Raw genomic sequence first — 20,410 nt, 5'->3', positions numbered from 1 at the left:
ATTTCGCTGACAAATGAGTTTCTAAATGTGTAAACGATTTGCATTTCTGATGTTTATCTGGTCATTACCCTACTCACATGCTGACCAAAACACTTCCACTTTAGCTCTACAGAAAAAGTACTATAAAGGTTAAATAATGACCTGCAATGAGACTCGTTTTCTGATTGGTGAGTTGTTTCAGCCTTCAGTTGTCACGCACACCAATTATCTTAACTTACTGTTTTGACACATTTGGCCTCTAATTCTTTTGTTGAACTGGACACTATGTGATTATTTTTGAAGTGGTAACTTATATAAATTGTGTTAACTGTCTGTTTCATGTCTTCATCATTAGAGGGCAGAATCTCTCTCTCAAAAAATAAAAAAATACTTCCATAAAAAAATAATTCTCATACCATTATATGCTCAATGAGGAAGCACCAGGTCGAGACTACCACCTAAATCTGTGTTGCATCTTCGACATGAAGGGTCAGTTTCAGAAAGGGTTATTTGAGTTGTCAACCATCACTCTTTCTAACAAGTCCTACCTCTTCGGTAAGAAAGACTAGAGAACAGCTGCATTAATGCAACCATTCATTATAAATAACCCCTCCTCACACCTTTCTTTATCCAGGATGTCAAACACGTCACTGAACTGGTCACGTATAGAAGATAACATTTCTCAGAAACACTTCCCCTTCTGTTCAACCGAAGTGCAAGAACCAACAGGTCTCAGGCCACTAAAACATTATCTTGTCTCCAAAAATCCCAAATTAATTTCCGATGTCTGAGGAGTAACTCTTAATCAATTTAAATTTTTAAATCAATCAATCAATCAATTTGTTCAAAAATATTCACATAGAACAAATAGAAGTGGTCCCACTATTGATCCCTGGGGTGCTCCCTTGGATTAAATCAGGGAGCTGGGGAACGTAAATAATGCACAGCCCAAGAGAGAAGAAGAGATGACCAGGAGTTAAGAGGAAGCGACATTGTACGTGGCACAGGAAGTCAGCACTGTGTCTCGCTACTTGAACGACTATTTTAGACACTTCAGACACAAGCGGTCAGACGTCTTCTTGAAGCATGATGGCTGAATACAGGCGGATTAAAATGTTTTCATTAATGATTCTGATGCTTCAGTTTCCAGGTAAGAATGCATAAACATTCAGAACTGGCTTTACATTAATTAACTTTACTATTGATGGTTTATTAGTAAAAAAACGTTACATTAACAAAAACAAATGATATTGTCAACAGCAACCGGACAATACTCCATCACTGTCAGAGATGGAGATGGAATCACTTTGCCTTGTAGAAATGTAAATCATCATCAAGAAAACTGTCATAGTATAACCTGGATCTTCAGTAGTGTTGCGAGCACAACAGCAACAGTAACACTGTTTGAACATGGGAAGATTCACAACAGCACAGGATCTAAACCAGACAGACTGAAAGTTTCAACAAACTGTTCTCTGGTTATAAAGAAGGTCACAGATGATGATGTTGGTCTTTACACCTGCAGACAGTTCATATCAGGACGACAACAAGGAGCAGACTTTCTGGTTTATCTGTCTGTTATTACCAGTGAGTATTTCCATCATAATGTTTCCAGGTCAAACTGTCTCATTAGAACAACATAGTGAAACATGACAATAATTATGATCACAGTGATGAAGTTCATTTTACTCTTGTTGTCTTTCTCTCTCAATCTCCATCCTCTCCAGTGACTGAATATGAGGACGGCAACACAGTGACATTAAAATGCTCTGTGTCAACACATAATACATGTCCACTCACAGTAAAGTGGCTGTATGAGGGTAAAGATATTGATAAAAAAGACAAAGAGCTGAAGACGTCACAATCCTCCTCCTGCTCAGCCAATGTGACTTTCACAACCTCTCATCATATTTACACGTCAAAGAATTATGAATTATTCAAGTGTCAAGTGACGAATGGTGGAAACATGACAGAGTTTACTTTCAATATTCAACCTTCAAATAAAAAAACAGGTGAGAAGAAATAATTACCTTGTGTGACAGTAGTTTTATGATAACACTTACTTTGATACTGTCTCTTTAACCCTAACCCTAGGCTGTTTGTGCCTAAAGCTAACCGAGTGTTGCAATACACCTTGATTTTGAACTATAGAATTATTAATATTGTTAGAAATGTAATAGGACTGTGTAAGTTCTTTAAAGCTGCCCCTGTTTGTATTCAAGCATCAACCTCGCTGTTGATGTAATAGCTGTAATAGAAGAGGAACTGACATTGAAGAAGCAACAAAGCAAAGCAACAAATAATAACATGAACACATTTCAACAGTGTAACAGTTTTGGATGTTGCTGTGCAATAGGGATTGTAGAAACTAGTCAACTTCACTGCTTTGCCATAATCCTTTAAGTCACTGATCATGTGACCATAACAACATGGACTCCTCTTAGAAGACAGGTGAGGGTTCTATTAGTTATTGCTGTGGTGGTAGAGTGTGTTTTTTTCTTCTTGATGTCAGTGAATGCACCATGGGAGAAACAGAAGTTATGATGGAGCTGAGAGTGTTCAGACTTCAATTACCTTGAATAAAAGCCTCAGTGGCATCTTTTGTGTATTCAGGTCAAGAATCTAGATTTCATTATTTTTAAGCATTACTACTATGTATTTATGTGTGATGTCATTGACTAGTTGGCAACACACTCAACATTAGTGTCAATTTCTCTCCTCCTTTGCCTTTGGGTTCTTAAAATTTGAGAAAGCTGCTGCAGTCTGGATGTTGTTCATGGTTTCTCTCTCTGCAGGATGGTGGGTGTTTGTCATCATGGCCGTGGGTTTAGCAGCACTTATGATGACTGTTGTTGCAGCCGTCAGCTGGAAGAAAGGTGATTCACAGGCGCAACATTTATTAGCAGGAAGTTCTGTTGTTGCAACTAAACTCAGATTTCTTTTTTTTTTTTTTTCAGGACGAAAGAAACAAAAGATTGAAAACCCAGTGAGTTTTTAACTGTCCATTTATGCATTTATGCTTGTGTCCATCTAACGTTCAATACTTCTTGTAGTTACCTCAGACACGTTTTCCCTCTGAATTTGACATTATGATTACTTTAACTTTAAATAATCTGTCTTTGCCTTTTTATGAATGTTTCAGGGACTCAGCTTAAACCCAGTCAAGACTCAGTCTGCTCTGGAAACCAATCAGGACCCTGTAAGATCACACATTTTCTCTGTGTTACTTGTTCCCTGAAATGTAAAACAAGCATTTCATATGGTACTGAGCTGTCATTCTCTTCTGTCCACTGTGTAGCCTGATCCTGAAGAGACTGTGACCTACGCCTCCATCAGCTACAACAAGAGGACCAACAATGAAGCCCAGGTGATTGGTTAAACTCAATACGTCAAAGAAAAATACCTAAAACTCGCCTTTGTTTCTCTGTATGTAATTGGCTTTATGTGTTATTTGTCGATTTCCAGGTTCTGGGCAATAATGTTGATGAAGGTGATGATGAAGCAGTAATCTACAGCACTGTGAAAGTTTCTTCCTCTTCTGCAGGAGCCTCCGCTGACGGCAGCAACCTCTACGCAAACATCAGCAAACCAAACAAATAAGAGACTGTGTCTGGTTACAGCTCAGATCATAAAAAAATAAGTAATAATTTGATAGGCAAGACAGAGCGCAGAGAGGAGGTTATCATTAGGACAGACATTTTCCCAGTTGCAGTGTTGTTTATAATGTTTTAACTTGAGCCATGTCTCTAAAGATTCATATCTCCCTCGTGCAAGTGTGAGGTTGTGTGGAAGGAAGGATACTGCAAGAATGAGAAAAATACATCCCAGACCTGAGAATGATCTCCTCAAACATTAAACTTTCTTCATTTCCCAGGAGAATGAAAAGCAGACAAACTCATTTGTTATTCAATTAAGTTTCACACCCTCCCACCTGTTTTTGTAGCACCATTTGGAACCAGGTAATGTTAATCACAAGACAACTGACTTTTGGATGCAGACACATTTTGGATTAGCATGATTGATAGCAAACGACATCATCAGTAAACCTAGTTAAAGGGCAGGCATGACTTTAAACATTAAAAATGGTTGTAATTACTACTCCATTCGTCCAGTTTGGATATTAATATGGGCAAAGTTTATCTGCTGGCGATGGCTACTATCATCAGGAAGTGTTATTGCTCTTGGGTGACTGAGCCTGGTCTGGTTTACATGGGTGGTAGACATCTCATTGTTGTATTGTCACAAGATGATCAATGTTATTCACTTGTACTGTCAGCGGTTTTAAATTTTGTGACTGATCAGTGTACATACTGTATATTAGTAACCAAAAGCACATGGATTTGTTTGATTATATTATGTTTTTTATATATTGTTTTATTGTTGTACTCTTTCTTTTTAACAAAAATGTTTCTGTAGGTCTTTTTGTTGTATTGTTAGCATCAGCTGTATGTGCAATCTGTAAATTTCTGCCCAAAGTAACTTTATGTTCTGTATCACACAGATAACATTCCGAGGGGATAATAAATATCTACTGAACAAACATGTTTCTAAATTTGTTTGTGTTTGTTTATGTTTATCTGGTTGTCATTAGAGACTGGAAAGTCCAGGCTTTAAATACCTTTCAAAGAAATTTATTTTAACCAAGAATCTTCACACATTTGTGGACGTCGCCTTTTTTTTTTTTTTTTTTTAGTGTCGTACACGTCACTGGCACAAATGCACCAAAGGTCCTTACTTGGTGTGGAGATAGAGCAGTACACATCAGCATATGGACATAAATAGGAGTGGTCCCAGGACTGATCCCTGGGGTACATCCTTAGATACAATGAGGAAGATTGGAGCGATATATTCTGTGCACACACAGGAGTCTGTCTCATTTTATATCTGTTTATTAAATCATTTGACCATTCTACATGGTGATTTCATTGGTTCTTGAATTCTGAGCAACTTTAATATTGGTCAAGAGATGAATACGTAGAGAACACACACTCATATACCTTATTTGTGGAAATTCAAAAATAAAGATGCGCAGGCGCTACCGGGAAGTGAAATCATCCTTGTCACCGGAAGCCAACGCTCTGAATGAAGAACTATTTCAGACAGAGTTTTGAGTAAAGTACAGACGGAGAAGACGGATAAGCATGATGGCTGAATTCAGATGGATTAAACTCCTGTCACTGGTGATACTGACGCTGCAGTTTACAGGTAAGGGCACATACATATTTGTAATTAACAAACCTGTTTGGGATAGCACTGGATCCTCCCAGCGAGAAAGTCTGGTTTCAGGTCCAGCTCAGGCCTTTCTGGGTGGAATTTGCATGTTATTATTATTATCATTAGTTTATCGAATTGGGACAATGCATATTATTGCACATCAGTGTAAATGCGCCGGTCTTAGCACAGATGCTAATTTTAGTTGTAGTGCTAAAGCAGCCACACAACACAGATAAAGAAGCATTTAAAACTGCAGTACTACAACAGACAATTACAGAACCAGACACAGACAGACAATGTCGAAACAAGCCAAAAAGGACACAGACAGACAGTATCGAAACAGACATGGTCCAAGAATCCCAATATTAATTTTTATTTTTTTTTTGTTTTATGTTATTATCTGTTTATTTATGTGTTTCTTGCTGGTTCTTATTGCTTGTTTTTAATGTGTGGTGACCTTGGGTACCAGAGAGGCGCCTAAAATTAAATGTATTATTATTTAAAACAAACAAACAAGGATGAAGATTTCTAAATGGATGCGCAGTTACTGTAAACATTCAAAAGTCAATAGCATAGCAGTACCGCTCCCTTAAAATCTAAAACAAAAAAAAAAAAAAAAAAAAAAAAAAAAACAGTCAAAAGAGTCCCAGAAAACTAAGACTAAGACTAAGAAAACTTTTTAGGCTATGTGAGTACATGTCTGATTAATTTTTGACCACTGCTTGAGATTTTTTAGAAAGTAAGTAGTTAGTCGCTGTTCAGGATGTGTGGCGGTAACTTGTTCCAGCTATGTGTATGTCTCACAGATAAGACCGTTTGGGAAAATTTAGTTTTAGGCCTCGGTGTTCTCTAAATTGACCCTAGGTGTGAGTGCGAATGGTTGTTTGTCTCTGTTTATACAACAAGTAGTTCTGACCAAGCAATCTGATCTCAATAAGACATTTAGAACATTCTCAAATCAGCATTACAGCACGGCTGAGTCATCACTAAATAATGGCGATTTATTTTGTTGGTAATGGTTGTATAATGGCAATATTATTATATATATTGCTTAAGTTAGCCCATCACAGTTAGCCCTGCGATGGACTAGTGACCTGTCCAGGGTGTACCCCGCCTCTCACTGTCGACAGCTGGGACAGGCTCCAGCAACCCCCATGACCCTAGTGAGGATAAGTGGTAGTAGAAGATGAGATGAGATGACACAACCTGCATTGAAGACCAGATGACTAATTTGTGTGTTCTGTAACCTAGATTTTATTTTTGGCTGTCTTTTAAGCATGTTCCTTAAAAACATCTTCTGACTATTAAAATTATAAAGAGTGGGTGGAGTAAGTTAAAAGAACATACAAATACAATGTTGTGTTGTATCTGAAATGATCGTCACTCTGACATTAATAGAAACATGTTTGTTTCTCTGTCATATTCTCAGGAGCACTAAGCAGACAGCTTCACCTCTACTTCACTGTCAGAGATGGAAACGAGGTCACTTTGTCTTGTGAAAATGTGATAAATAATCAATGTAACTGTGACAGTACAACCTGGATCTTTGCTGGTTTAAGAAGCACAGCAGCAGAAGAGCTGGTTGATCTTGGACAGATCATATCTAAACCAGACAGACTAAGAGTTACAACAAACTGTTCTCTGGTTATAAAGAATGTCACACTTAAGGATGTTGGTCAGTACGCCTGCAGACAGTTTGACAAATCAGGACAACAACAAGGTCCAGATGCTCTGGTTGATCTGTCTGTTGTAACCAGTGAGTATTTATATCGTATTGTTTTCATCTCAAAGTGTCTCATTAGAACAACACACTGAAACATGACAATAATTATGATTAGAATAATGAAGTTAATCTCACTAACTTTGTCTTTCTCTTCCAATCCATCTTCACCAGTGACTGAACACAATCACGCTGATCAGGTGACTTTAACCTGCTCTGTGAGGACATATGAAACATGTAGACATTCACTGAAGTGGCTGCAAAAAGTTCAAGAAGTGGACAAAGGAGACAACCAATTCATAACATCACAGTCTTCCTGCTCTGCTTCTGTCAAGTTTCTGACTTCTCATTTCAGTTACACATCAAGATATAAACTGTTTAAGTGTCAAGTAACTACAGAGACTAATGAAGTGAAGCTTTTTACCTTCAGCCGTCGTCCATCAGGTGAGAGACAAACTGATCTGGATCTTAAGTCTTAATAATAAATCACATACAGTCAAGTTCTCAATCAACAGTTTTAGTTGTGTTATTTTCTGTAGATGGGGGCACAAAACCAACAACTTATGTATCAACAACAGAGGACACCTCAACAACATCACAGTTTAAAGTCTCAACATGTTTCTTTTCCTCTTTCCTCAACACACAGATGTATTTATTTCCTTCCACAGTCATCCCTTTTCCAGAAAACAGAAAGCTGCAGCTGAAACATGTTTTCCTGTCTTCATTGTCTTCCAGGTTGGTGGAGGTTCATCATTGTAACTGTGGGTGTAGCAGCACTCTCAACAGCTGTTGTGGCCGTCAACATATGGACAAGAACTAAAGGTGAGATGATGAATATATGAACAAGAGGTCTGGATGAACCTGGATTATCACTGTGGAACATGAACTTAACTCCTTCTCTTGTCTTTTTTTAGGGAAAACAACACAGATGGATGGAAACACTGTGAGTTTTAGAAACTGAATGAAAAATGTTTTTAATGATTTGATTCAAATTATTTACCAAATGAATGGAGTTTAATGTCTCTAGTATCTTTACAGAGTGGAGTTATTCATGTGTTGGATGCTTAGAGATCAGAGAAGTTACACTTTTGTTTTTTACAGGTTTGTGATGATGAAGATGATGAAGTTTGAGCCTTCCACCTCTGATCAACAACTTCAACATCATCTACCATACATTTCTCAACAGCCTCCATTCCTCCTCCATTTTCTCACTTCTTTCCATCACTTCATCTTCCTCATCTCTCTACTCACGCGTATCCATCTCCTTCATCATGTAATGATCTGAGTCATGTGCTTCATTTGTTTTATTTTGGTAATCTGTTTGCTTCTCACTGATTGGTTCCACCAGTGCCTTGTATCTCCTTTAATTATCTGTGTATATACTGTATAGTACTGTTAATTCATATTTCCTTCCTTCCTTCATTCTTTTTGACAATAAATTTAGAATAAGTTCTGGATAATGTGTTGTATGCTCTCTTTGTTCTTTGGGTTTTGCTTGATCCGTCCTGATTTTCTTTGCACAGCTTTTTGTCCAATGATTAAGTTTCAGTAAATTGACTTTTACTAATTCAAACTTCATCACTTGCATGAAATGGTCACGTTAGTCATCTCAGTATTAGTACAACAGCTCCACAATTCATATATTTGTGAACTTTACCAGCTCTTTCTACCATTTCATTGCTTGTTGGTCCTCCCCTGATTTTTTACATTTTCTTGTAAATTGTATTTTACATTTTATAGTTTTGTTTTTTGCTACTTTTCTGTCTGCCTAATATGTCAATATTCATAAAGTACAAGTGACATTTACCAGTCTATAACAGTGTTGTGTGGTCATTTTCTAAAACCTGATAATATTAACTTCTTCGTTGTGTGTTTTGAGATTTATTAACGGTCTCATGGTTGTCATTGATGAAGGGGTCACAATATGTATCTTGAAGTAGGAACCAAGCACAGGACATGCACACAAGAAAGCAAAGACTGTATGTAATAACTAGGCTTTTGGCATGTGCAAAACAGACCCAGCAACACATGGTTCACAAGGCGCTGGAACGTGGCAGGCATGTTGCACATTCCAAAAGCCATGATTGTGTACTCAAAAAAGGATCAGCAGTGACAAAGGTGGATATTCTGGATGCTCTTTCTGTCAACGGCATTGCCAGTATCTTTTCACCCGGTCGAGTTTCTGCCGTACTTGGTGGTGCCCAAGTTAGCAATACAATCCTCCTTCCACGGCAGCGGGTCGGAGTCGGGGACAGTTACTTTGTTCAGTGAGAAACCTGGTCTGGTTTAGTGCCGACCAGACATGGGGAAGTCTTGTTCATTTGTTTCAATCAAACTAATCAAATGTGTTGTTACGTGATCGTTGGAAGCGCATCGGCGAACGGTGACTGTGTTTATATACAACTTGTATAGTGATCTCCCACACTTTTCTAATGATCATGGCATTTTTCAGGTCATCAGCAAACTGCAATGTTATCTGCAATGTACGTGATGATGCATGAGGGAGGAAAAAACAGGCACGCAGCTGTCACAGCGGGATGTCCAAACCGGGACTTTTGCCGATGTGAAAGCGCACCAAAGGTGAGTCGACCCGGATCTGAAAATGCCAGGTCAACCTGGGATTTTCGTAAGACACACACAGAGAACTGGACTACTAGTCCTCTTGTGTATATATAGCACTGCCTTTCCCTTTGCCTTTCCTTTTGTTCCTTGTTGCATCAATGGGTGGAAAGACACACAGGAAAGGGCGCCCGGTGCGGGATGCGAAATGGGGCTGCTTGCTTCATGTTTCCATGTCTTTGCTTTCAAGCTGTGATTTTGACTTGTAGTTTTGCCATGTCCTTGATTCTTTTGATTTTTGTATTTTGTATTTTCCTGTCATGTGGAGCACTTTTTATTAATCATTAAATACCTTTTGTTTGAAACCCGACCTCATCTGTAGTCCTGCATCTGGATCCTCACCTCACTTCAACACCTTTCAACCTGAAAGAACTGTATGGACCCAGCGGACGTTACTTTTGATGAGGCAGAAGCAATGAATAATTCGTTATTATCAAGAGTGAATGCTGGAGTACAGACTCGGGCTCATGCCGGAGTTCCAGCCCCTGTCTATCTAAGGGGACTCGCCTGGCCGCCAGGGAGGCAGACCTGTGGTCAGGCAGCTCCGGACAGGCTGGTCTGCCTGCCACCCAAATGCCTCTCCTAGACCTGTCCCCACTGCGAGGGTGTTTGCCACCCCACTGTGTGCCTCGAACCCGCCCGCTCGCAGTGCTCCCAGTGCCAAGCTTGGACCTGGCTGCCCACACTACCCCCACTGCCTGCGCCTCAGACCCGGCCGCCCACAGTACTGGCAGTGCTCCATGTCCCCGATCCTGAGGAGCCGTTTGCTCCGGCAGTCCACGTTCCTGTTCCTGAGGAGCCGTTTGCTCCGGCAGACCACGTTCCTGTTGCCGCACCTGGAACCCACGCCTGCGATCCCGAGCAGGCCGTCACATCTTCCGGACCTCCTGGCCGCCGTCACAAACCCCCACCATGTCTTCCTGGCCTCCTGGCCATTGTCACAAGCTGCCTACCACATCTTCCTGACCTTCTGGCTACCCTCCCGAGCGGCCCGCCACGTCTTCCCAGCCTTTCAGCCGCCCTCCCGAGCGGCCCGCTACATCTTCTTGTCGGTGTCTACATCACCCGCCATGAGGACTTTTTGTGACTCTCTAGACTGTATTGTTTTTTGTTCCCTCCTTCCTTGCCCCCTCCGCCTGCCCTGGTCTGGATTATGTTGTTTGTACTTTTTAAGGGACGTCTGGGATCCGACCCTTAAGGGGGGATTCTGTCTGTTTTATTTTGTGAAGTTTCCTAGTTTCCTGCCTGTCTTGTCTCCTTGTGGTTTGTCAAGTCTGTCTATATCATGTGTTTTGTTTCCTGTTTTATTTTCTTAAGTTCTGGATTTCCTGTCTTGTGCTTTCTGTCCCTTGATTGTTCATTGGTTTCACCTGGGTTGCTTGTCCTCATGTGTCTCACCTGTGTCTTGTCAGCCCAGAGCCCTCTTGTGTATATATAGCCCTGCCGTTCCCTTTGTTCCTTGTCGTGTCGTTAATGCTGTCCTGATGTCTTCCCGCCATGTTTCAATGTCTTGTTTCATGTTTCCATGTCCTTGCCTCCAAACCAGGATTTGGACTTGCAGTTTTGCCATGTCCTTCATTCTTAAAATGTTTGTATTTTGTATTTTCCTGTCATGTGCAGTGTTTTTTGTTAATCATTAAATTTTGTTTGAAACCCAGACTCATCTGTAGTCCTGCATCTGAGTCCTCACCCCACTTCAACACCTGAGAGACATTCAAGTGAGGACCAGGGGCCTCATGTATCAAAGTTGCGTGCGCCAGAAACGTTGCGTGCGCCCACATCAACGTCAATGTTCAGATGTATCAAAAGTGAATTGACCGTGGAAATGGGCGGTGACCTCCACCAACATCATGGCTGGCGTACGCCAGTTTCCACAGCTATTGCTCCTTTGGCGACACTAAGAGGCGACGCTGAGGAACTGTCAGTAATGTGAAATCAAGTAGTTCTCGGAGGATGTACACATCAGAGACACATTAATGCGCAATTAACACACATGTGTTTGTAACCATTGGTGGATATGAAAGCATGTACAAAGTGATGAAGAAAATGGTATTAACAATGGCAGCTTTGGCTTTGTTAGAAGACCTCGCAAATGGTAACATTAGGCATGAGAGAGTGTTTAGAGAACACGGAGATCTACTCATCATTTTCGTTTACCGAGGCCAGTATTACTGGAGCTGTGTGCAGAGCTGCAACCGGCCCTAGAGCGCAACACAGCGCGGAGCTAGGGGTTGTCCTACCCACACAGATGCTGACTACTCTGGGGTTCCTGGCAACAGGGACTTTCCAGCGGGAACTGGCCCACCGGTCTGGAGTGTGTCGGTCAACCCTGAGCCGAGGCATGCCAGCTGTGTGGGACGGGATCATCAGAATGTTCAGGTACATCAAATTCCCATACAATGCTGTTGAACAGGTCAACATTAAAGCGCAGTTTGCACCAAGAGCCGGTTTCCCTGATGTAATCGGAGCTATTGATTGCGCACACATGCTATCAAAGTGCCATAACAAGATGAATTCGTTTTTGTCAACGGGAAACATTTTCATCCCATAAATGTTTAAATAATATGTGATGCGCAAATGCAGCTCACTAGCATTGTGGCAAGGTGGCCTGGTTCAACGCATAACTCGCACATTCTGACCAACAGCATGGTTGGGAACAGGCTGGAGGCTGATACAGTGGCTTCTCGGTGACACAATAATTTATCCATTTGCTGTGGCTGTTGACCCCTCTCACCAACTCCGACACCGACCAAGAGAGATTCGGGTCTATAAATGGAGAAGGTGTGCCACATTATGATTTCCCGTGGCGTCCTGCACAACGTGGCACCCCGCCATGGGATACCACTCTGGTGGAGTACATCCCCCCACCAGAGGAACTGGATGCCGGATCTCGGGAAGCAATACGGACCCTGTAGCATATCATTTCAACCATGTAAAGAGGCAAGGACACAATTTAGTTACTTATTACAAGTGCATTTATTGCGTTGCTAATATCTCCAAGGACGGTTATTATTTGATCCAGACAATAATTGATGGCATGGATCTGCCAATTTCGTCTTGTGATTCCGGTACAGTTTGGTGAGGACACGGCCAGTCGGGCAGACGTCAGCAGCTGGCGTGGAGTCGCTGGGCACGCGGTGCCGATGAAGGCAGCGCCAAAACTGTCTAGAATTGTCAAAAATAAAAAAAAAATTGAACATTGAACATGAGTAAACGTGTTTAATATTCTGGCAGCTTCACGCATGAGCTATGTGTATTGTGAACAGCCTATTGTAGGACCAGTATAATGAAAATATTTCTTAGTTTAACACATTTACCTTGGGGATGATCTGTGTCACTAATGGGCTCCCATAACTCCGGCGAGAGCTGTGTCACCCATTATGACGGCCACTCTCTGGTCGGAGGGGGTCAGTTCGTACCCTCCTGACCCCCCACCCGTTGCGATCACATATCAGTGGTGTTCCGAAATCCTCCGCTTCACTTCCACCTTTATGTCAGACCATTTCTTTTTTATTTCCGTGTGCGCGCTGCTCCACTACATTAAAAGCGTCACACACACGCTCCCACTCACTTTTTTTTATTTTGTGTTTATGCCTGACGACAGGCTACCAAGTAGAGTATCACTGCATGTCTCCACTTCATTTAGTAACACTTCGACCTCAGTTCCTTTTTTTCCTCTTTACTCATGCTGAAAATCCGATCGAGTGGGAAATCCGCGATGCAGGCCATATTTAAACACATTTGCATATTTAAATTGGGGCGTGGACAGGGAGGAGTTTGGCACTACTACATGTGCGCTCAATTCCATGTTGATTGGGATGTACAAACAAAAAGTGGTTGGATCCAGGCGCACGCACATTTTGATACATCTGATTTTTTTTGGGCAGACGCCAATTTCTGGATATTAGTGCACGTCATGTTTCAGTGAGAAATTCATGCAAGTCTTTGTACATGAGGCCCCAGGTCCCTGGCTGCAGGGCTGAGGCTACCCATCTTTGAGAGGCAGGAACTGGAGTCACATCAGCAGAAAGAGGAAGGGCAACAGAGACTGGAGGACCCATGCTTGGCCTACCACACAGTGGCCTTTTGACTTGTCCTCTTAAGTGTATTAATTACATTTAAGAAGAGCGAGTAATGTTGCAAAAAATGCTCATCAAAGTGGCAATAGGCTCTTTCGGCTCAGTTTGTGCAGCCTCTGTTGTCTACTTGGTTCACATTAGGGTCAAGTCATCCTGTCACAGTGTGTAGCAAGGAAGTGACACCCATTTGGTCCCACCTCTGAGGATTTTGAGCAGTAAATCAGACAATTAGCACAAAAACATTACATGTTTTGCATTCGCCATGATACATACTGTGTTTATTGTGTTTATCTGGTTGTCACTGGAGGGTAAAGCATCCAGACCCTGTTACTGCTGTACTCACATTCCGAGTAAAACGGAAACATCATTTCTCAGAAAGACTTACAATGAGGAACCAAAGGTTTCAGACCACTAAAATATCATCTTATCAGTGAGCTGCATCTTCAACACCGAGGGTCAGTTTTTGGTAGGTGATCACATGGTCCTATCTTTAAAAGATGCATCAGTGGAAACTTTTATCTTAATTAACAATCTTCACACATGCGTCACCTTCCTCTTTATAAGATGTCAAGCACATCACTGTCACAAATGCACCATGCGAAGGGACACAATGTTCATTTCACATGCTTTTTATGTCACAGCCTCGTGTTGCCTCACATGCCTGAGGATAAACTGAGGTAGATATGCATAATATCATCGGTCTGGACACAATGAAGTCTGACTTATCTGATTTCTGTGTCTCTTACACTGTCTGCACGAGTTTAGCTGAAAAGGAGACTAGCAGTAAGAATAAGGAAGTGACACCACAGCTCTAAATAAATAACTATTTTAGATACTTGACAGTTATGAGCACGATAATTCCACTGACCCTAGTTACTGTTACATGCACATGCACATGCACATGTCAGTCTTCATCAGTGTGAATCCTGTGTCTTCACTAAGACACGTTAAAAAACAAAACAGGGTTGCATTTTTGCATATATTTTCGTTACTAACAATCTTCACGCAATTTTCTTTTCCTTTAAGGCCTCAAACACGTCACTACCACAAATGCACCATGGGAGTGGACACCATGTGCGCTTGCTTATCTTGTTGTGGTTTTGTAGTCACACCAATATGCTTCTTCACTCAGCTGCTTTAGTTTAGACACAGAGCTGTATATCACAGTCTCTGTGATAGAAGTGACAATCTTAATTTTTATTCGGAGGCGTCAGAATCAAACCCTTCATCTCTGCCTTGTACACAATGAGGAAGTTAGAGGCGTTACCTTCTTTCTGCACACACTAGAAAGAGACTAGCAGTCAATATAAGGAAGTGACATCACATAGTGTCAATGCTGTGTCTCTCTACAAGAAGAACTATTGCAGACAGTGTGACAGATATAAGAAGGAGGAAGACGAAGAAAGACGGACAAGCATGATGGATGAATTCAAATGGATTAAACGACTGTCACTGTTGATACTGATGCTTCAGTTTACAGGTAAGGATTCATTATATAAAAAGCGGATGATATTTTAACCCACTTTGCTCCTAGTGTGAACTCCACTGGTGCACATTTGTGAGTGAGTGGTGTTTGGTGGTGGATTGGTAGCCACGTTTCTTTCAGTCTGCTCTAGTGCTGCTGTGATTACTGAGGTACTTTACCACCACCAGAGTGTGACTGCACGAGCAAATGACTAATGCATTCAATCGTGAGTGTTTTGAGCATCTAAATAATAAAAAAATAATAGTAATTTCAAGATTCATATTTTACTACACGTCATTAAGTCAAGGTTCTCCTTTTGCTGCTCTTTGCTGCTGTTTTCTCTTTTATTTTCATCTTTGAGTAGATCCACTTTTTCTGAAGACAGTGTTACTCGTCCAGGATGCCTTTTATTGGCTCTGCATTGTGACATGCATCATAGGTTTCAATGGGTTTATCGTCACTTCACACTCAAAGGGGCCACCTTACACTCACTTGTATTAAGTACATGGGTGATAACAGCATCTTCATAAAGACTTATATAATGAAGTGATTGTGACAATGCCTTGAACCAATCAAAATGGGTTTTGGTCATTTTTGTCTTTTTGTGCTGTTTTTATTTTGGTTTCTTTTTCTGGACTTTTTGTGTTTTGGCTGTGTCGTTGGTCGTTGGCTGTGTACTTCGGCGGAGCAGCCATTGTGAGATCAGTTGCTAGCGCTGTCCATGTCTCCTGAGCTGCCCGGAGTGAGGCCTGAGATTGCTGCTGATTTTCTAAAGAAGTACTTTGGATGCCAGGCTGGAGTTGGCAGCGGAGGAGTGGAGAAATAGGTTCAGGTTGGCGGTGCCGTCTGTACTCAAGGGGAACATGAGGTCTTTGGCGGCAGGATCAGTGAACTGTGTGTGCTTGATGGGACCCAGAGGAGTGTGTTATGAGAGGTGCTTTGGAGATCTGGTTCAAAGGACCACAGTGCATCTGTGCCCAGCTTCACACTCTATGGGGCACATTCCGTTTGAATTTATATCCCTCCCTCATATGACCCATGCCGCTGTTGTTATGCAACTGCTCAAATAACCAAACACCTCGAACACTGTTTTGCCAACTTGTATATGATGCTAATTCTGTAAATTTTTTGATGACATTGTTTATTTATTTATTTTTTTAAATTGAATCTCATTTATCTTTCTTGTGTTTTGTATAAGTGTTTACTTTTATGTGCAACAAAGTTATGGTGACAAAGTAATTTCCGTGTGGATCATTAAAGCCTAAGTCTATAAATACCAGGGAAAAGAGAAATATCTCTGAAAACACAGTTATTTAAACTTTATGAACGTGTGTCAGAAAAGTCAAACGAAGCTCATTTCTTTTTGATGGTACTTAATTAAATTATCTTAGATAACCACTCAAGGTAGCCATGCTGTGTGTTATCTCTGAGGTTAGTTCAGTCTTGACAGTCAGGGATGAGGAACATGTGAACACAATGTTGTGTTGTATCTGAAATGATCGTCACTCTGACATTAATAGAAACATGTTTGTTTCTCTGTCATATTCTCAGGAGCACTAAGCAGACAGCTTCACCTCAACTTCACTGTCAGAGATGGAGATGACGTCACTTTGTCTTGTGAAAATGTGATAAATGATCATCGTAACTGTGTCAGTACAACCTGGTTCTTTGTTGGTTCAAGAAGCAGAGCATCAGTAGAGCTGGTTGGTCTTGGACAGATCAGATCTGAACCAGACAGACTGAGAGTTACAACAAACTGTTCTCTGTTTATAAAGAAGGTCACAGATGATGATTCTGGTCGTTACACCTGCAGACAGTTTGACAAATCAGGACAACAACAAGGTCCAGATGCTCAGGTTGATCTGTCTGTTGTAACCAGTGAGTATTTATATCATAATGTTTTCATCTCAAAGTGTCTCATTAGAACAACACACTGAAACATGACAATAATTATGATTAGAATAATGAAGTTAATCTCACTAACTTTGTCTTTCTCTTCCAATCCATCTTCACCAGTGACTGAACACAATGACACTGATAAGGTGAATTTAACCTGCTCTGTGAGGACAAATGAACCATGTAGACATTCAGTGAAGTGGCTGCACAAAAATCAAGAAGTGGACAAAGATAACAAGGAATTAATAACATCACAGTCTTCCTGCTCTGCTTCTGTCAAGTTTCTGACTTCTCATTTCAGTTACACAGATAGATATGAACTGTTTAAGTGTCAAGTAACTACAGAGACTAATGAAGTGAAGCTTTTTACCTTCAGCCGTCGTCCATCAGGTGAGAAACAAACTGAGATTTTTCTGAGCTGTTAAATTATTAAAGCTCCATTTATACAACAGTTCTTAATGAGTTGTTTTTATTTTTGTTCAGGTGAGGACACAACATCATCATCAACAACAACAACAACAACAACAACATTACAAGGTGACATCTCATTCTCTCATGGAGATTATTATGTTTTTCATCTAATTCTTTATCTTACGGATCAAAACTTTGATATTTTGTGTTTTATTTATTTCAGGTGAGGACACAAAACCAACAACATCAGCTCCAACCAAGGGCCCATCAACAATTATGACATGTAATGACCTGACATTTTCACAATTTAAATTTCTTTCTTTCTTTCTTTCTTTCTTTCTTTCTTTCTTTCTTTCTTTCTTTCTTTCTTTCTTTCTTTCTTATTAGTGATTATTCTATCTCTATTCCAGATGTGTGGTACATCATTGTTGCTGTGGTTTTTGTCGTCCTCTTAATAATTGTTGTGAAAGTCGTCAGATGGAAGAGAAGTAAAGGTGAGAGAACTCACACATGAAACTTTAAATTTAAAAACGGAGCAAAAACTAAACTGTCTCTCACCTTTGTGTCTTTTCAGGAAACAAAACACCAGCTCATGTTGTGAGTTTAACAAGTTTATTTTACTACAAACTATAAGTGTGTACGTGAGATAAGATACAATGAGATCAATGATGGTGACAGTGTTGTAGTGTTGACATGACTGTTGTGTTCTAATGCTGTAACTTGTACAGATGTGTTGCTCTGGATGAACTAAACTGTGAACTGTAAATGTTCTTTGACTCTTCTTGTTCAGGCCCTGACATCAAACCCTGCAGAGACCGAGTCTGCACCAGGAACCAGTCAGGACATGGTGAGATCTCACTACACTACACCCAGGGCAGCGTTACAAACCTCCTGCTATATGCACACAACATGAGACACACTTAGTTACTTACAGGAAATAAGTCAGAAGAAAACAGGCTTGAGCTGATTCTCTATAGATCCACATGATCCTGAACAGTGTGTTTTCACTGTGTAGGCTGATCCTGAAGATGGTGTTTCCTACGCCTCCATCAGCTTCACCAAGAAAACCAACAGTAGAGACAAAGTAAGACGTCTGATTGTGTATTCTAGTTACGTGCTGGTACGAGTACATGAGGTCATGTCCTGTTGTGTTGTTTCTCTTCCAGGTTCAACGTAGAATTGATGATGATGACTGTGATGCAGTGACCTACAGCACAGTGAACGTTCCCTCAGCTGATCCCAGCAACCTCTACGCAACCATCAACAAACCAAACAAATAAGAGACACATGTCACAGATCATCACTTCATTTAACATCGATAAATTATCAGTTACAGTTCTTAAAGTTTTACTATCAGCTTTTTATTGGATGGGATGCAGTTATTTTATAACATTGCTTTTTATTTCTAACATAGGCTGTCTTGTTACAGTTAGCTCCAGAAACATTTAGACACTGATGCATTTGTTTTGTTCTGTTCACCAAGTTATTAAGTTACAGTTGTGTAATGTATATATAGAATGCAATGCAGAAGTAACATGAAGTAATTCATATCCAAATGTTCAGGAATCACAGCTCTTTAATATTTAGTTTGATTTGTTTAAGGTACCAAAAGTCACCTGACTCAAAGGGGTCAGGCTTAGATTAACTCTACATCACTGGGGTTAACTCTAACTCTATTATTTGGGGTTTGCTCTGTTTTAATAGTATCTTTGATTCCTCTTTCAGTGCTAATGTGTAACATACTGTATAAACATGTAGTATTGAAGTGTTTTAATGCAGCATCTGAACCTGAAGTATACTTTAGTTTTTGCTTATATCGCACTGTAGGGGGCGCTGTACACTGTGTTCTCTGTTGGACCAGTGTAAGTGACTTCACTGCAGTGTGTTGTGTGTCTGCTCAGTATTAATAAGGTGTTCATTGATCTTTTTCCATTTTCTTCATGATGTTTTATTTGTATTCTTTAATAAACATCTAACAGTTTGAATCCTCATGTGGAGAAGAGTCGTGTGTCTGGTGTAAACTCAGAGTGAGGTCAGCTTCAAATGTAATTAAAACAAAGTCAGGACAAGTATCACAAACCTGAACTGACTCAGACGTGAGACAAACACTGGAAAGGAGACCTTAAAGCAGTTTTGTTTGTCTGGTAGTGATCAGAGGTGACAACATCCAGACTGTTGGACTCAACCAAACACTTCCTCATCAGTTTTAATTAAAAACTCACCAGATGAGGAACAAAAGTGTCACAACACTGAAATATCATCTTATATGTGTGTTGCATCTTTAACATCAAGGGTCAGTTGTTGGAGGGTGAGGAGTCTGAATCTTCATTATCAACACAAACCTGTCTATAAATCTACAAATAGATCTACACAAAGAAGAACATCCTCATCATGAAAAGCATTTATCTGAACTAACAATCTTCACACGTTTTTTTCCTTTTCTTCTCATTTGCACAACGTGTACTTGTTCTTTTTAACATGGTTTTCTATTCTCAGCATGTTGATTCATTGCATGATTTATAAAGGGTTTGGTTTAGAGTGGACACAGATCAGTTTATCACCATATCACCTGCGTTAAAGGGATTTTTTTTTATTATTATTATTTTTTTTTTTATCAAAGACTGTTGAGAGTTAATATATCTGAGTGTTCCCAAGATGGTTCCCTTCAGATATAATGAGGAAGCTAGAAGTGAGATGTTGTGTCTGCACTCATTGAATTCTGCATGATTTAATTTACTTTTCAGTTTTTCTCTAAATGTTAACTGGAACGGAGTAAGTGACATTAGAGGAGGTCAACAATGTATAGTTCTAAGAGAAGAGTTTTCATTTATCTGCACAAACAATCTTCACACATTTGCCTTCTTTTTCTTTTTAGGGCGTAACTGCCGCCAGTGCACAGTGGGAATGGACAGACTGTCTACACTTCTTCCTCTTACTGTGGTTGTGTTGTTACATCATTGTGTTGCCTCATTTAGCTGCTAAAGATCCTTTAGTTTAGACTCAGACATCACAGCCTCATGGATATAA

General features: G+C 40.4%; 1 protein-coding gene and 1 long non-coding RNA gene across 4 annotated transcripts; both read left to right on the top strand.

Moving 5' to 3' along the window:
* Positions 1–7,481: 7,481 nt before the first annotated feature.
* Positions 7,482–8,727, top strand: LOC124999303. The gene is made up of 3 exons (XR_007111180.1): positions 7,482–7,735; positions 7,828–7,856; positions 8,015–8,727. It is a non-coding gene; the product is annotated as an uncharacterized LOC124999303 (long non-coding RNA).
* A 6,320-nt stretch (positions 8,728–15,047) lies between these two features.
* On the top strand, positions 15,048–19,374 carry LOC124999283. Of its 3 annotated transcripts, XM_047574133.1 has the most exons (10): positions 15,048–15,091; positions 16,628–16,954; positions 17,093–17,362; positions 17,456–17,509; positions 17,607–17,666; positions 17,794–17,877; positions 17,958–17,980; positions 18,174–18,230; positions 18,399–18,467; positions 18,550–19,374. In XM_047574133.1, the coding sequence occupies exons 1-10, from the start codon at positions 15,076–15,078 to the stop codon at positions 18,661–18,663; spliced, it is 1,074 nt and encodes a 357-aa protein (XP_047430089.1). In that variant the 5' UTR covers positions 15,048–15,075; the 3' UTR covers positions 18,664–19,374. The 3 variants fall into 3 exon arrangements, with proteins under 3 accessions (XP_047430089.1, XP_047430090.1, XP_047430091.1); XM_047574134.1 differs by lacking the exon at positions 17,456–17,509; XM_047574135.1 differs by lacking the exons at positions 17,456–17,509; positions 17,607–17,666.
* Positions 19,375–20,410: the final 1,036 nt, after the last annotated feature.

The sequence above is a fragment of the Mugil cephalus genome, chromosome 21 (assembly GCF_022458985.1).
Source record: "Mugil cephalus isolate CIBA_MC_2020 chromosome 21, CIBA_Mcephalus_1.1, whole genome shotgun sequence".
NCBI lineage: Eukaryota > Metazoa > Chordata > Actinopteri > Mugiliformes > Mugilidae > Mugil > Mugil cephalus.
This window is presented reverse-complemented; position numbering and strand designations above follow the sequence as displayed.

What these genes read in the sequence shown, in the direction of transcription:
- LOC124999283 (XM_047574133.1), top strand. An exon ending in TGATCTGTCTGTTGTAACCA is followed by an intron (nt 16,955 to 17,092) that starts GTGAGTATTTAT and finishes CATCTTCACCAG; the next exon opens with TGACTGAACACAATGACACT. An exon ending in CAGGAACCAGTCAGGACATG is followed by an intron (nt 18,231 to 18,398) that starts GTGAGATCTCAC and finishes TTCACTGTGTAG; the next exon opens with GCTGATCCTGAAGATGGTGT.